Here is a 17,133-nt window from a genome sequence, read left to right as displayed (position 1 = left end):
AGGCTGCAGAGATTTAGAGGAGAAAGATGAGCACTGAGGAGATGAGGGGGAATTAAGGGTGGATCTTTTTCTTCAGACCTAAGTGGTGTTGCTTTTTTTTTTTTTGGCTAAAAACGGCATTCATATAGTTATCACATGAGTACAATTTGCTAAATCAAAAGAAAGAAAATGATACAGAGGGTGGGATATATCTTCGACTCTGATCCAAATCACTCCATCCGAATGCCGGACCACAAAGAAGGCGATGTAGCGTGTTGCTGCTTTAAAGAGCACGTAAGGCAAGCCACCCAATCCCACCGCCCGGCTTCGCAAGAGAATTTTCATTGTTCTGCCTGTGGATTTGGAAAGCAACCTCTTGTCCTCCTTCTTCCTCCTGTCGCTCTCCATGCGGGCCGGCTTGCATGCACTGCAAGCCGGCCTGCATGGATTTGGAAAGCAACCTCTTGCGGGCCGGCTTGCTTACATGCATGCACTGCTTCTCCTCTCAATCATCGCGCATCCATCCTATCTATCTTGTAAGCTGTGTCCTCCATGATAAATGGAAAAACTAGTAAATAATTGATATAAAAATATCTCTCACAAAAAGTAATATACAAACAAAAATTAATGTTTTTTATGGAAAAAATATGATGCGAATACCATCATTCACATCCAAAAATAATCTCTCTGAAGAGCAAGTGTTGAGGAGAGGGCTGCGAATCAGGAAATCTGAATCCTATTTACAAAATGAAAAAAAAAAGTTCATTTGTAAAATTATAAGCCTACGTTACTGATCGAAAGAATAGTTGTTATACTATTATAATAGCCTTTTAACCGTGAGGTTTGGCTCGTCACCCTAGTCTCTATGGCATTTCAGAAAGTAAAACATATAGTTGAACTACGTACCATCTCCTTGCTGAAAACAAAATATATGGTACTGTGTTGCAGGGTGACATCGGTTCGAGTACTCAGATAATAATGCATTGGAGATGGCCAAGCCTCTCTCCCACGCAACTTGAAGTTTTCATTGGCATTTGAAACTTTCATGCGACCTGTTTCCAGTCCTCAAATGGACTTGAGCTCATCGAGTTCCTGAGCCCTGAGCTACGACGCATCTTGACGGTAACTCCTTAATTCCATATTAAGAAGGGCTTCAATAGGAGGCTGGGTTTGCACTTATTTCTGTCGACAAGAAGCACTGGCACAAGAGTGGTCCTTCGGACCGTGATGAACCCAATTTTAACTCACGAAACAAATAGTGCATCACTGCATGATGGATTCTACCAGCTGCTGAAGAAAGATTGATAAGGTGGAGTCCTTACAGTGCCACGTACGGACCTGATCTGTGCCTTTGGTAGGTTTCCCTGGCAACAAAAATTTCCTTCGGTAGGTCGAGTGACCCATCGCAATCTATGAACAAAGATGAAGTAAGGTGGGGATTAATAGCCTCCTCTCGGGGCTCCGAGAGAACATGGTGAGACGCTAATGAACAAACCCTTCACATGAACCTTCGGACTTCTATCTACATATTTAACTCCCTCTTTAGGACGTGGAACCTAAGTCACCTTTTATTTGGTAGTTCCTACGTCTCTTCCAGCCAAACGAAAGCTTCCAACTTTTTTCTTTTTTATTTTAATCCTTAACTTACACCAATGATTTTTTTTGGAGTTTTCAGGATCCATTTCTTTAGGAAGAAATGATTTCAGGATGGCTAATAAAAAGATTGCACGAACTTGGAATAATATATAGGAGGGATATATAGTGAGGGATTTGATTCAGGATGGCAATGACATCCTTCCACCCCCTCCAAACCAAAAAGCATACGTGAAGCTGGAATAATAGGAGGAATGGTGAGGGATTTGAATGGTGCATGGGATTAGAATGCTTTTACCCTGTCTCACGTACGTCTCCACGTATAAGGCCTATATATATACCCTGGTAAATGGAATTCTACGTACAGATAAGAGGATTAAAGGGAGGGGAAGATGAGAAAGAGAACAGGAGAATAAACGAACAGCTCACGTGCAGGGGACAAAAAGCCTCCGAAGGCCCTTTAAAGGTGTGCACTCGGTGGCCCCTATAACCCCAGAAGGCACACATGGAGACCAACTCCACTGGAGTAGCAATAATCAGCCATCAATCAACTCTTAGCACGTTTTTTGTCATTAAGGGGCTGAGGTCAAACCCTAATCACCTCCTAACTGGCCAACCCTAGGGAACCCTAATCACATCTATTGATGCCTCACCAAAAGCAACTCCTAAAACCCTTCAAATGATCATGATTGACATATTAAACTAATCCTGTTTCTCTACTTCTAGTTATCACTTAGGCTTAGTCTATAAGTTTGTCTCAAGTACTTTTCTTGGGCTATTTCTGCAAGGCTATAGGTTTCATCTTATGTGCTGGAAATTTTAACTAGTTTTGTGTTATTCAGGGTGTTTGCAGGTAATTAAAGAGCAAGAAGCCAAGAATCTTTTAAAGAGAAAGAAGCATAATGAATCCCAAATCCATGGTTTACTCATTAACCCCAACTTCCAGTTTGGAAGATGCAATAGAAGACTTCTCTTTTTGCCTTCCTAGTTGATCAGATGTTCCATATATATACACCTTTAATCAGCATTGAATAATACTACCATGGCATAACGTGGGTGCATTTATCGACGACATGGCATATATGTAGGCTATGGAGGCTATTAGATAAAGTCATTCGAGGAGTGATGATGCTATGGGGTAAAAAGCCAAGGTGGTCTCCTGATCCAACTGAGATTAGACATCGATGATGGCAAAAGAAACTCCAAAATTTGATTGGGATTAGTAATTTATTCTGCAAAGTACCCACGAATTGAGCCATGTGAACGGGTGCAGCCGAACCATCAACTATGACCATCTAAACTCCTCGCTAAAGAAATTAGTTTACCTTGGGAGCAGTACAAGAAACCGTTGGAGATGCTGAATGAGTTCCTCTACTAGGATTCCCACCGCACAAGTGGATTAGTTTTATTAGTGATGTCACGAGCCACTACAAGGATTGGAGTCGGCACCTGGACCTGATAGGTTTCCAATTAATAAATCTTGGTCAATTTAAAGAAGATGGTATAATTAGCCTATTCAAAGTATCTGGACTTGGAGGTTAGGATGGGAAACGGCCATGAAATTGAGGGAGCAATTATCTGGTCGACTTGATTGTTAAATTAAATCACTTCATCTCTCTTTGTAGTTGAAATTGCATGAGAGTAACACTAATCTTACTTGACCTAATTACGCAACCAAAATGAGGCTTAAGCACTCGATACAAACTGTCCACGATAGAATGATGCACAAAAGCAAGATCTCGTCCGTTAGGGATCGATATTAGGAGGAGAATGTCTTGTACATGATTTTTCTCAAAGAAACGGAGGAGTTTTGCCTACATTGGGACTTGTGAGAGCATTAAAGCAGACAGTGGAATCGAGGCAGAGAGAAAGGAAAAAGAGTATAGAAGATAAGTACGCCTCATAGGCATATGTTTACAACTAATACCGACCATTGTACGGTGACAAAGGATTAGCTATTTCATTCAGTAGTTGCATTTTAATGAAATGCATATATATATTCTTTTTGAAAAAAGAAAAAATTTAATATATATCTTAATGCCTGAATTCATAGTGATTCGTTCAAGCAGGATTTTGGTGACAGTATTTTATTCTGTTTTTTTTTTTTATATTTTGCTAAAATGTCGGAAGAATTTCAGTCATTTAGCAAGCATATGTACATCTTTCGAGAAAATTTATAAATATAAATACTTAGTCAATCATTTTAAACTTTAGCTAATGTCCATCAAATATTGAAATCAAACTTCACCTCACAAGCATAACTAAGTAATATTTAGCTCGAAGCCTCAAAACCAAAATCTAAAATCGGTACGAGCCATTCAGAGTCATGCTAAACTTAATTAAACCAGAATGTATAAATTGTTATTAATTTACGTGGATAATGATACCTTCATAGCAGATGCATGTGGATGCTCGGTACACACACTTGTCGTCCAGTTGACTGCAACTGCCACCTCCGCATAAGTAGGTGATCACGATAGTAATCGACATGGAATCGCATGCATTCATCCACAAGACAGCACAATCTACGGTGTACCAGCACTCCCACCATCCATATACCTTAGTTAATTAGGTCTCATGGGGTCCCATGCAAGTCCTCTTCAGCCTTCGTGCATTGAATACCCCCATTCTGCTCCTTAATTATAGCATGCAAAGAAGAAAGAAAAAGAAGTAGGAAAAGCTTCTACACCCAAACAGACGAGAAAGACAAGGCCACCAAATTATATATGAGTGAAGCTCACATGGGTCGGACTTTTACGGAAGCTCTGAGTGGGCTCTGAGTGCTCTCTGTGTTTTTAAAATAAGAACTCAGCGTCCAAAGAACTAAGCGATCTCCGCCGCAGTGGCCACCTCCAGAAGAAAAATAAATTAAAGAGAGGTGGTCTTGGAAGCCCACTTCCTTTTCTCCTGTTGACTTCCTCTAGGTTAGCTTTCTCCAGCCTCGAACTTGCATAATAGCATGAGAGATGCCAAAATATGATAATTATATGGTAATCAAAGCTTTGGATGGTTAATCTACTCATAACCTAAAGAATGGCGTCTGCTGACCACTCTGCTTTACACCTAGCAAAGCTCCATTAAAGTGGCTCCCTTAAGCTTTAGTCCATATGATTAGTACTACTTGCTGGCCATGACTCCCTGTTTGATTTAGATAATTTCTTCGATCAAACTTAACCTCAAGAATCAGCTTTATTTATAGTGATTATGTTGTTGTAACAAGATAATTCATGATAACATACAGAAACAATTGTTTCAATTGACATAAAAATGATATAAATTTTCATAAAAAAATTAAATGTTAGCTACTTGCACATGCACGCAAATATACTAGATCAAATGTGAGAAAATACATACCATTTTTGAGAGAAAGGAAGGGAAGACTCACGATCTGAGTAAATAACTCAACCTATATACTTAGGTTTGCACTAGCATCACCCAAGACTTGAATTATGAACAGGCTTTGAAAGAACCGAGGCATCATCTAGTTCACACAAGAAAATATTTACATTTTTATTGATATGTTACAAAATTAAATGAAATTCAGATACAATAATTAGTTAATCAAGTGATTAACTTCACCTATCCACTCTTACAGTTTATGCCACCCAAAAACGTTTTCATATAAATTTCAATTAATTCTATTCTTCATCTTTTAACTTTCCTTTAAACAGGTATGTTGATTGTACAAAATCAGAACAATGACTTAAGCAATTGCTAGCTGGCCTTAATTGCAGTACACATAGCTCCAATATTTTCTGTTCCAATCCTTCCAAAATTGACAAAATAAGTACACCTTTTGTCAACATTCTTATCACAACATTGCACATTGTCTTTTAATGTAACCATGAGAGAGACATTTCATGCAAGTGTTGGATTTTGCCCCCTAGAATTGCCTGTGTCCAAAATATGAACAACTTGTAAAAATGACACTTCACAAATGATAAATTTGTCCAAAATCAGGGAAATGTAGGATCCAAAATGGGTAGGGTATTTATGTTAGATAATCATCTTGCTCTTTTTTTATCAGCAAACCACCCCAATATAGTTATATAGACAATCTTCAATATTTCCATCAGGCATTTGTGTATCAACTGGTTGGGTTGGTAAAGTTATTGATATCGGATATCCACAATCTAGGTTAGATTTTGCCCCCAACCTAATTTTGACTACACCTGCTCTTCTCCTAGCTTTTAAAACAATAGGAGATGGTATGTGTTTTGAATCAACATGATTGAAGAATTTTGGTTGCCAAACTTGTTGACCAGACTCGACGGCCTAAATTTATTTAATCATCACTAATCCAAGTCTAGACTCCATCTGAAGACGTACGAGCTATAGCAACGATAGCGACACCCTGCCTAACTTCAATAAATCTCGAGAGATAAATCTCCAATCGGACGCACAGGATTGCTCGCCCGGATTGGGTCCATGGCATCCTGTAAATAAGCAGAAATCCGTGCCCTATCGTTGAAGGGAACAACCCGGGGATCCACCATAATAATAATAAATTCTGCTATCAGCCGTCCGTTTGACTGGCGCCAAAGGCTCACCGTCGAATTAAAGATGGTTTATTTATTGGCGAATTTAGCTGGACAAATCTCCACCGTACGATTTGCGAATCTCTGCTCTTTTCTCCGCGTTGCGTGCTTTGCTGTATAACCCACTAATTTATCAAAGTAAACTATATTAATTAGAGTGCAGAAAGAAGTAAGAAATCGTGAAAGCTCCACGGATCCGATTCTAGACTTAGCGAATCCCTTTCCTTCGCTGTACTCCTTTACTTAGTTTACTGCTAATTTATACTTAATAATAATATTAATAGATTTGTGGACCATTTGATCAGTGGATGTCCATCTGGATCCATGTACCAATTTTGAGCTTAAACGAAGCCGTGGACAATCACGAAATACTCCTCTCTCTTTTTACGTTACTGCAGAAAAAAAAAGTGCAAAGTATAGTCAAGTTAAAAAAATAAAAAATATATATTATATTTGAATTGGAGTTTTCAAATAAAAGATAAAAAATAGTAGCTTTTTCATAAAAAATAAAATTTATATATTTTATATGAAGAAAAAAAAGCATATGAAATATAGAAAATTTCAATTTCTGCTAGCTGAAAATTAGAATTTTTTTAAAAAAAATATTTTTAAGTTTTAGATATGAATAGAGTAAGATATTGAGAAAATAATAGATATTTTATATAACTATTCTAAGAAAGTAGATAAGTTGGTCTTCTATATACTACTTTTTCATGATCAATTAAATATTAAAAATTATTTTTTAGATATTATATATATAAGTATCAATTTTTTTTAACAAAATTTTTAATAAAAAAGAATTATGAATCAAATAAATTTTTAATTACATTGTGTTTCTATTAAAAATAAATAAATAAATAGAAGAGACGCAGAATAGGGAGGAGAAGTCGCCGCGTTAAAGAGGGAGGAAGGAAAAAAAAAAAGGAAAAGAAGGGGACGGACTCTGGAGGAGTGTGAGAGTGAGAAAAGAGAAGCAAGGCTGTGGACTTTGATGGGGTGGAGGGGCCTCTCGATTTCACACGCTTGCTTCCGTCTTCACCTTTAATATTTCCACGGAACATGGTTACTTCACGAATATGACAGGTGCAAGGCACGTGCAAACGTTGATTGAAGATTGTGACCTGTTGTGACATGTTGAAGTCCAAAATTATCTTTCCAAAATATAAGAATCGTAATTAAAATTTAAAAGAACTAGAGTAAATTCTTAGATATTTCACACCAAGTCTGTCCTTGAGGTTTAGATTAGTGAGGAAAAGGGGAGTTAGAGATTGCATTAATCAAGTACTTTGTTCATACAAGTGAGATTTATTCTTCTATCCCTGAAAAATCGAGGTTAAAGAGAGTTGGTGAATTTTTCAATTTTCTTGGACTTCCTCTTTGTTTCTTTGAACATGAAAAGTGAAAAACATTTCAGCATACCTCAATACATAAATTGTAATGCATCCGTATCGAGCTAAGATTTTAAATAATGGATTAGTCTATTATGCTGCCCTCATGTCAAAATTGTTATTGACCATTACACCAGTTATAAGGACCGTTACTTGTCTCAAAAAGCAACCTTTGTGAAATAAAGATGGTTGTAATAAAAAATAATGGCTAATAACGAAAATACAATAGCATTATCTTTCTTTTAATTTTTTATTATATAAATTAATATATATTTGGACCAAAAAATCATTTTTGGAGCAAATTTGAAGGAAAATTTGAACTTCAGAAAAAAATATTTTATTAAAAACTACAAGTGAAAATAATGATAACTGTTTATGTTATAATGGTTCACTATAATAAAAAAAATGAAAATAAGAAAAAATAATGACTGTTATATTTTTTAGCAGTTATAATGCCTTTATTTTGAACAAGTTATAAAGTATAAGACTATGTTTGGAAGCAAAATAGCACAAGTAGAATAATTTATTTCTAACCTTCTTTACTCCTGTTAGTCCTAGGACTAAACGGAATAAGCCTAATTTTATTTTGTTCAAATCTATAATTCCAGAGGTTTTGTTTGAATGTTGCTTGGTTGGAAAGTGACTTAGCATTACAAAATAACTTTTTTTTTTTATGAATTGGACTAAATTACTCTAGGAAGATATTAGCCAAGTATGATTGAATGCCAAACATGTTATTGTCATATTCTTTGTGGAATAGTATAGTAACAATAATATTATTTAAAACTAAAATAATTTGAAAATTTAAAACTACATTAAATAGTAAATTAGATAATAATTGTCGGATCTAGATCTTAGTACGCAGTCAATTTTTTGGGCTCATCCAAAACCTGTAAGTTTGGTCAAAAAACACCCCTTCTGAGTTCTGACCTTTCAGTTTTCACACGCCTTGCTGTCGGGACAGCCAGCTGCCAGTTTTCTCCCGTTCCGGCCTTCAACGAGAGCTCTGTTAAAAAAAAAAAAAAAAAAATCGAACGCCTCGCCCTTCCTTTCCCAGTCTCTCTCCCTTCAGTTAAAATATTAAAAATAAAATTTAAATCAAATATGGAAAAAATGGCGATCATATGCAAGGGGTTAAAAAGGGCAAGAAAAGGAGCAAGAAAGAGAGAGAGAAAGTGAAGAGAGGGAGAGAGGGGAGGGAGCGAGCTCTCATGGTGCTTGCTGTGCGATATGTCTCAGGCTTCAGAGGAGTCTTCTGAGATAATAAATAGGGGGCGCGTGGAGGAATGGAATCACCCGGAGATGCAAGCTTCCCACCCACACTCTCCTAAAGAAGACTCGCCGGCCATCGAATTCGTCGACAAAGGAGGAGGAGGTCTTCCTACCGGCGGCGGAGCCGAACATAAAGATTCATCCTTTGTTCCTCCTCCTACTAGTAATTCTGTCGTTACTCATAGTTTAGAAATGGAGGTATCTAACGGCAAGCAGGAAGGGGAGTCGCCGGAGACGGCGGCCGGTGGTGGGGAGGTCGAGAAGCCCTCTCCGCCGGCACCGTCGGTGGGCTTCGGGGAGCTCCTCCGCTTTGCCGATGGTCTTGATTACATTTTGATGGCTATCGGGACTGCTGGAGCTATCGTCCATGGTTGCGCTCTTCCTGTCTTTCTTCGCTTCTTTGCGGATCTTGTCGACTCCTTCGGCTCCAACGCCGACGACCCCGACGCCATGGTCCGCCAAGTCGTCAAGGTGCTCGACCCCTTCACCAATTTATTCCAATAGAAGAGAATTTGGGTTATTTGAGCAGGAATGATTTTTGTTATTGGGAATTTTGCAGTATGCTTTCTACTTCTTGGTCGTCGGGGCGGCGATTTGGGCGTCTTCTTGGGCTGGTGAGTTCTTCCCGATTTCTCTCTTTTTTGTTTTTTTGATTTCGCGAATATCGTTAGAATTTGAGAGCTGGTTATCGGAATGCAACAGAGATATCTTGCTGGATGTGGACCGGGGAGCGGCAGACGACCAAAATGAGGATCGAGTATCTGGAGGCGGCGCTGAACCAGGACGTCCGCTACTTCGACACCGAGGTCCGCACCTCCGACGTCGTCTACGCCATCAACGCCGACGCGGTCATCGTTCAGGACGCCATCAGCGAGAAGGTGGGGCTCCTTTTCCATTACATTACCCGATCTCTCCGATGGTTTGGGGTTTCTAATGCTGGCTATGGTGTTCGAGCAGCTGGGGAATTTTATCCATTACATGGCCACCTTCGTCTCCGGCTTCGTGGTGGGTTTCACCGCCGTGTGGCAGCTGGCCCTCGTCACGCTCGCCGTCGCCCCCCTCATCGCGGTCATCGGAGGCATTCACACCGCCACACTGGCCAAGCTCTCCTCCAAGAGCCAAAATGCCCTGTCCCAGGCCAGCAGCATAGCCGAGCAGGCGAGATTTCAATCCATTTGCTTAAAGTCCTTCCACTCCTTTTGGCACCATGTGGGTTGCTTAGTTTATTAGTTTATTGGCTCCAGGCATTGGCTCAAATCAGGACGGTGCAATCCTTCGTGGGCGAGTCTAGGGTTCTCCAGGCCTACTCCTCGGCTCTGAAGCTGGCTCAAAGGATCGGCTACCGGATTGGCCTCGCAAAGGGTATGGGACTGGGAGCCACCTACTTCACCGTCTTCTGCTGCTATGCTCTCCTCCTGTGGTACGGCGGATACCTCGTCCGCCACCAGCACACCAATGGCGGACTTGCCATCGCCACCATGTTCTCCGTCATGATAGGAGGATTGTAAGGATATAGCCTGCTCCCAAGTTATTTGCTTGATTTCGTCGAGTTGGTATTGCGCTCAATTTGGATTATTGGATTGGTCGGCAGGGCTCTCGGGCAGTCGGCTCCGAGCATGACGGCATTCGCCAAGGCTAGAGTGGCAGCGGCGAAGATACACCGGACCATCGATCACAAGCCAAGCATCGAACGGAACAGCGAGGCGGGGACAGAGCTGAATGCCGTCACGGGGCATGTGGAGTTCAAGAATGTCGAGTTTGCTTACCCTTCGAGGCCGGAGGTCCTGATACTCCGCGATTTCTCGCTGAGTGTTGCGGCGGGGAAGACCCTTGCATTGGTGGGGAGCAGTGGCTCTGGTAAGAGCACTGTGGTCTCCCTCATCGAGAGATTCTACGATCCCGCTTCAGGTAGCCACGATAGCAACATCCTTACTTCCATTTGCGCCCGATGTTCTCAACCGAGACAGACATCTGGTGATAGCTTTAATTTCCTCCCTTTTCTTTTCTAAACGGATCCATCTTTAACTAGTGACTAATAAGGCTCCAATTATTAACTTCTAACACAACAGAACGAAGAGTAATTAATGATAAGGCTCCCGGGTCTATCTATTTATGATGTATGTGCACAGATCAACAGAGACAAAAACCAGTCACAATGTCTGATTTTTTTTTTTCTTCCCTTTTTCATAAATCTTGATCATGTAAAGTGCTGTTGTCGCTGGGATTTTGATATAAGCTTTTGTTCTTTTCCTGCGGTTCTAGATACTATAGAGATTATGCTGATACATCCTATTAATTCTCCCTGCTTTTCTTCTGAAGGACAAGTGTTGCTTGATGGGCATGACATAAAGACCCTGAAGCTAAGGTGGCTAAGACAACAGATAGGGCTGGTGAGCCAGGAGCCCACTCTCTTTGCAACCAGCATCAAAGAGAATCTTCTTTTGGGCCGGGAAGATGCTAGCCAAGTGGAGATAGAAGAGGCTGCTAGGGTTGCCAATGCCCATTCCTTCATCATCAAGCTACCAGATGGCTATGATTCCCAGGTCTGCATCCATCCACCTTTTATCTAACATACGGAAAAACCTGTCGACATTTCATGTTTGTTCTCTTCGCGTCTGACTGTTGTTAGCCCCTCTCCATGCAATATGACTTCAGCTCTGTCCTTCTATGTGGAGGAGGTCATACACCGTGACCCTCCAGCGTCCCAATCACAGACAAAACTGGCCCCTCCACGGTCCAAAATGAAGTAACATGGAAAGATTCCTTTCTGAGGTCCTTTTCTAAATCCAAGCTGACAGTAAGAGCCTCCGGGTGGGTGGTTTGAAAATCGCTCCGCCTGCCCTCACAAGAAATATTTGTTGGAATTAAAGCCTCATTTTGTCCTTGATTAGTCCCATGATTTAACTAATTACACCGGCTTTCAATTGGAATCATAGGGATAGCAGCAGTCGTTGTCTTTCCTCTCTTTTTTTTTTTTTTTTTTTTGTGGGTGGGGGGCAGTATTCGCCATGATGGTTTCCAGTCAACTCCTTAGCCATCAGTTCAGGCGTGAGTCATCCGCATGTTTGAACCCGTCTTGATGTGTGGCACAGGTAGGGGAGAGGGGGCTGCAGCTCTCCGGCGGCCAGAAGCAGAGGATCGCTATTGCGAGAGCCATGCTGAAGAATCCGGCGATCCTCCTCTTGGACGAGGCTACGAGTGCCCTTGACTCGGAGTCGGAGAAGCTTGTCCAGGAGGCGCTCGACCGGTTCATGATTGGCCGCACCACACTCGTCATTGCCCACCGCCTGTCAACAATCCGCAAGGCCGACGTGGTCGCGGTCCTCCAGCAGGGGAGTGTCTCCGAGATTGGCACTCATGATGAGCTTATGGCCAAAGGTGACAATGGACTCTACGCAAAGCTGATTCGCATGCAGGAGCAGGCCCACGAGGCCGCAATCGCCAACGCCAGGAAGAGTAGCGCGAGGTAATCGGAAACTCCCATGTTATCCTGCTGCACAGCTTAGCTTTACCGAGTCTAGTGACTCCGCTGTTTGATTCAATGTCAGGCCTTCCAGTGCTCGGAACTCGGTGAGCTCCCCAATTATCACAAGGAACTCATCATACGGCCGATCACCATACTCCCGCCGTCTCTCCGACTTCTCAACATCCGACTTCAGCTTCTCAATCGACCCCAACCACAGGATGGAGAAGCTCGCATTCCGTGACCAGGCCAGCTCCTTCTGGCGCCTCGCGAAGATGAACTCACCTGAATGGACCTACGCCCTCATTGGCTCCATCGGGTCGATGGTGTGCGGTTCCATCAGTGCCCTCTTCGCCTACGTCCTCAGTGCCGTCCTCAGTATCTACTATGCCCAGGACCACCGCTACATGAGACGGGAGATTGCCAAGTACTGCTACCTCCTGATCGGGGTTTCCTCTGCCGCGCTGCTCTTCAACACCCTGCAGCATCTCTTCTGGGATGTTGTTGGGGAGAATTTAACTAAGCGAGTCCGAGAGAAGATGCTCTTTGCGGTACTTCGAAATGAGATTGCATGGTTCGACCAGGAAGAGAATGCAAGCGCCAGGATTGCTGCAAGGCTCTCCTTGGATGCTCACAATGTTAGGTCTGCAATCGGAGACCGGATATCGGTCATCGTGCAGAATTCGGCGCTCATGCTTGTCGCCTGCACTGCTGGGTTTGTCCTCCAGTGGCGCCTTGCCCTCGTCCTCGTTGCGGTGTTCCCTGTCGTCGTTGCCGCCACCGTTTTGCAGGTACTCCATTCAAGTCGTCAACATGCAGATGGCTAAAAGTGTTTGCGAATTGGCCTCGCTCTCTTTTTTTTTTTGAAACTTAATCGAACATCTTGTGGTCGCAGAAAATGTTCTTGAAGGGCTTCTCCGGGGACCTGGAGAAGGCGCATGCCAAGGCCACGCAGATCGCCGGCGAGGCCGTGGCCAATGTCCGGACCGTGGCGGCGTTCAACTCGGAGGCCAAGATCGCCCGGCTTTTCGCCGCCAACCTCCAGAGCCCCCTCCGCCGCTGCTTCTGGAAGGGCCAGATCGCCGGAAGCGGCTTTGGCGTAGCCCAGTTCCTCCTCTACGCCTCCTACGCCCTCGGCCTATGGTATGCCGCCTGGCTCGTGAAGCACGGCATCTCCAACTTCTCCAAGACCATCCGCGTCTTCATGGTCCTCATGGTCTCCGCCAATGGCGCTGCCGAGACCCTCACCCTCGCCCCCGACTTCATCAAAGGCGGCCGCGCCATGCGCTCTGTCTTCGAAGTGCTCGACCGCAAGACGGAGGTGGAGCCCGACGATCTGGACGCCGCCCCGGTCTTCGACCGCCTACGCGGCGACGTCGAGCTCAAGCACGTCGACTTCGCCTACCCAACCCGTCCAGACGTGCCGGTTTTTCGTGACCTGACCCTCCGCGCCCGCGCCGGCAAGACGCTCGCCCTCGTCGGGCCCAGTGGCTGCGGCAAAAGCTCGGTCATCTCGTTAATTCTGCGCTTGTACGAGCCGAATTCGGGGCGGGTGTTGATAGATGCGAAGGACATCCGGAAATATAATCTCAAGTCCCTGAGGCGGGCGATGGCGGTGGTGCCGCAGGAACCATGCTTGTTTGCAGCCACGATTTTCGAGAACATCGCGTACGGACGGGAGGCGGCGACGGAAGCAGAGGTGGTGGAGGTAGCGACGCAGGCGAATGCGCACAAATTCATAGCGGCGTTGCCGGACGGGTACCGGACATGGGTCGGGGAGCGGGGCATGCAGCTCTCCGGCGGCCAGCGGCAGAGGATAGCGATCGCCCGAGCTCTGTTAAAGAAGGCGCAGGTGCTGCTGCTGGACGAGGCGACGAGCGCGCTGGACGCAGAAGCGGAGAGAAGCGTGCAGGAGGCGCTGGACAGGGCGGGGGCGGCGGCGGGGCGGACGACCATCGTTGTGGCGCACCGCCTGGCGACGGTGAGGAATGCGCACGTAATCGCCGTGATCGACGAGGGGAAGGTGGTGGAGCAGGGGTCCCATTCCCACCTGCTCAACCACCACCCGGAGGGCTGCTACGCCAGGATGCTTCAGCTCCAGCGGCTCACGCGCTTGCCGGAGGCCGGCGCGCCGGGCCCATCCAACCCTGCCGGGATATGAACTTCGGACCGGATGGGGGAGGTGAGCCAAGATCCAAGTGCCACGCTTACCGCTGCCTTTTTGCCTCCTTTGTGTTTTTAATTTTTTGTTTATTTTTTCATGTTTCGTTCGCGCAGAATTAAATTCCTCGTGTAATTAAATTATTACGGAATGCGTGCTTAGTCCACTATTAGCCGTATTTGCAAAAGCTAAGAATATTTAGCCTTATAACCCATTCTATTGCATTACGACTGTTGGAATGCTTTTGGCGCAATAATCTTAAATAATATGTAATAAACCAAGATCTCATCCAAAATGGCTAGTCGGAATGTATTATTTGCATTCTTGATCTTGTATAAGTACACGAAATTTACTTAGCAAATAACCGATGTTTTCATGAAAATTCTAACGTTTTCATTAGGCTAAGAGTTTAAATCTATTCAAATCTAATCACAAAAATCACGATCGGTCCGTGGTCAGTTCCAATGAATCTGTGTTGCAGTGTCTTCTAGTCCACAAAGATTATGGCTCGAGTCCTCTTTAATACCATTTGTAATAATTTAAAGAGTTTGGAACCTAGATAGTGGACCTCCTTATAAACAGAAATGCTAATGTGATGGTCCAATTTCTAGTATTGCTTTTGCAATTATGCATTTTAACAGCAATCTAACATCACTTGCAAATTACGAGCTTCACGTCTCACAGGTCCATCATTCATGTACTCGCGTCTCATGACCCATTTCTGTGGATGTTGAGGGCACAATAATTTGCTTGAGAAGGGAACTTCATTTCATCCATGACGTCGAACATTTAGAGCCGCTAAAACAGGAAATCAATTGCATTATTGCCAATGCAATCTAGATTTTGCTGGTACTTCAGCTTTCATTCTGGTTGATACAATGCAGACGCGACAGGTGCTAGCCATTCACCACCAGTTCAATGAAAGGGCTCTCTCTCCTTGCTAATGGTACCAGTAGAGTTCTCCAACGAGGTCAGAAACATCCAATAATCAAACAGAAGCATTGCTCTCTCTTTTCTATTGATACCAGTAGGTCTTGCTCGAAATTTACAAAGCATTGCTGCTCAAATGCTAAAATTAAATTATTATGTTGGTATCGATAAACAGAACCCTACCTACCAAGAATATGTAGGGTAGTATGTTGGCACAACATTTTTCCTTTTATTCTTAATTTGAAATCCTGCATGCAAGATATTGTTTCTCCTAGATCTTCCTCGATATTAATCACCAATGATAACTTAAATATACTAACCTACTTTTCACCTCTCCTCCTTCTTTTTTTTTTTTGTCAAATAAAGAAGGAGGAGAGGAAACCTCATCCGCGTAGCAGCCCTCACTGAGCCCCTTCCACCAAAAATGTTCGACGCAGGTAGAAATTTTGCTCATAACCTCTCCAACCCGTAGGTCACCCCACATGTGAGTACGTCACCCCAGCACCATCTCAGTGCCAATCGGAACAGATAGCGTTCCCATCGAGCATGTTTAGGGGGGCATACGGTTCCCAATATTTAATCGACGTCCGTGCTTTTCAAACCTGGGCCACGCCGGTGAAAGTAAAGCTCCGTTCCAACTGTGCTACCATCTTAGTAGCCCTTCGTTCGCTTTTTTCATGCAAGTACATGTGCCCCTTGTTGCATTTGGATTATTTTACCATATATCTGTATTTCTACTGGATCGGTGAAACATACAGTGGCCCTACGAAGCTTTGACTTAGCCTACTAGATCAACAACTGACCAATTCCTCAAATTTTGGCAATTATATTATAATTTATCATCCATGAACATTGATACGTTCTCAACCACCATATCTTATTAATAAAAATAAAGGGGAGCGGTTAGCACTAGCGGTCGAGCTCTTCCTCCGTAATTTGATAGTCACTGCCATCCATTGTTTGAAAGATAGTACTAAATCTAGAATCTAGTTAGGACTAAGATGTGATGCTGCTTTGATGAGAAGTAACATTTTTGTGAACAGGCCTCTCTTGCTAGCTAGGAAACCTATGTAAAGAATAAAAAAGCCTCATTTTTTATCCATGAATTAGCAAGTGGCTTGGGTTAAGGGTTCATCAGATAGCCCCTGACCAAAGCTTTGAAAGATTCCTAGGTTCTTTTCTTCAAAAGAAAATTGGTGAAGAGTAGAAAATGCACAGATTATGTCCTCGTTTGAAAACAAACTTACATGATGCCGGATGATATAATCATAAAACAAATATTAAGGTCTATTTAAATATGTTTAATTCCATTGCTTTGAACCTTGGCCAGCCAGCACAAAAGCTACTAGTTTCCATTAGAGACGGAAAGAGAGACATAAAATAAATAGAAACTTGCCAAGATATAACAAGTGAAGATACTTTGGGAGTGCAATCGTGTCACCCGTCCTAAAAATGTCCCTACTTATCTCTCCAACAGGGCATAATAATCTTCAACATACACGATCATCTAATTCTGCAATTAGATTTCAAGAGTCCGCATGAGATTTCAAGTGGGGATTATATAAATCCTAGTGGGGATTTGAGTTGGTTCACTGTTTGAAAAGTAGTAATTACCTTCCATTTGTGTTGGATTAGTTGGGTACATTAATTATGGGTGTTAAGTCGGTGATAGAAGTAGAAGAGGAAGGCTTCTCTCATCCGTGATTCCGGGAAGCTATGTGGTCAGGAATGCCTTCAGGTGGAAGACGGGGGGACTAAACATCCAGCTCTATTATGCTGCATTTATTTTAAGAGCGAGCAGCAATTTTT

The 17,133-nt window shown here is 43.1% G+C and overlaps 1 protein-coding gene across 1 annotated transcript; it reads left to right on the top strand.

The window, feature by feature from the left end:
* The first annotated feature begins 8,534 nt into the window (after positions 1-8,534).
* On the top strand, positions 8,535-14,608 carry LOC103706998 (ABC transporter B family member 1-like). Its single transcript, XM_008791316.6, has 10 exons — positions 8,535-9,241; positions 9,330-9,384; positions 9,473-9,648; positions 9,728-9,928; positions 10,015-10,274; positions 10,362-10,678; positions 11,090-11,313; positions 11,863-12,236; positions 12,319-13,024; positions 13,129-14,608. Exons 1-10 carry the CDS (start codon positions 8,729-8,731, stop codon positions 14,392-14,394), a joined length of 4,092 nt encoding a protein of 1,363 aa, XP_008789538.5. The 5' UTR covers positions 8,535-8,728; the 3' UTR covers positions 14,395-14,608.
* Positions 14,609-17,133: the final 2,525 nt, after the last annotated feature.

Source organism: Phoenix dactylifera, chromosome 10 (assembly GCF_051530095.1).
Source record: "Phoenix dactylifera cultivar Ajwa chromosome 10, Ajwa_hap1_PhDact_Kaust_v1.1, whole genome shotgun sequence".
NCBI classification, from domain to species: domain Eukaryota; kingdom Viridiplantae; phylum Streptophyta; class Magnoliopsida; order Arecales; family Arecaceae; genus Phoenix; species Phoenix dactylifera.
Note: the sequence above shows the minus strand (reverse complement) of the source record. Positions and strands in the feature narration are given on the sequence as shown.

Bases quoted from the DNA above. Each gene is read 5' to 3' on its own strand.
- LOC103706998 (XM_008791316.6), top strand. From the start codon at position 8,729: ATGTCTCAGGCTTCAGAGGAGTCTTCTGAGATAATAAATAGGGGGCGC. The intron at 11,314-11,862 runs GTCTGCATCCAT...TGTGTGGCACAG, and splicing joins CAGATGGCTATGATTCCCAG to GTAGGGGAGAGGGGGCTGCA. The intron at 13,025-13,128 runs GTACTCCATTCA...TTGTGGTCGCAG, and splicing joins TTGCCGCCACCGTTTTGCAG to AAAATGTTCTTGAAGGGCTT.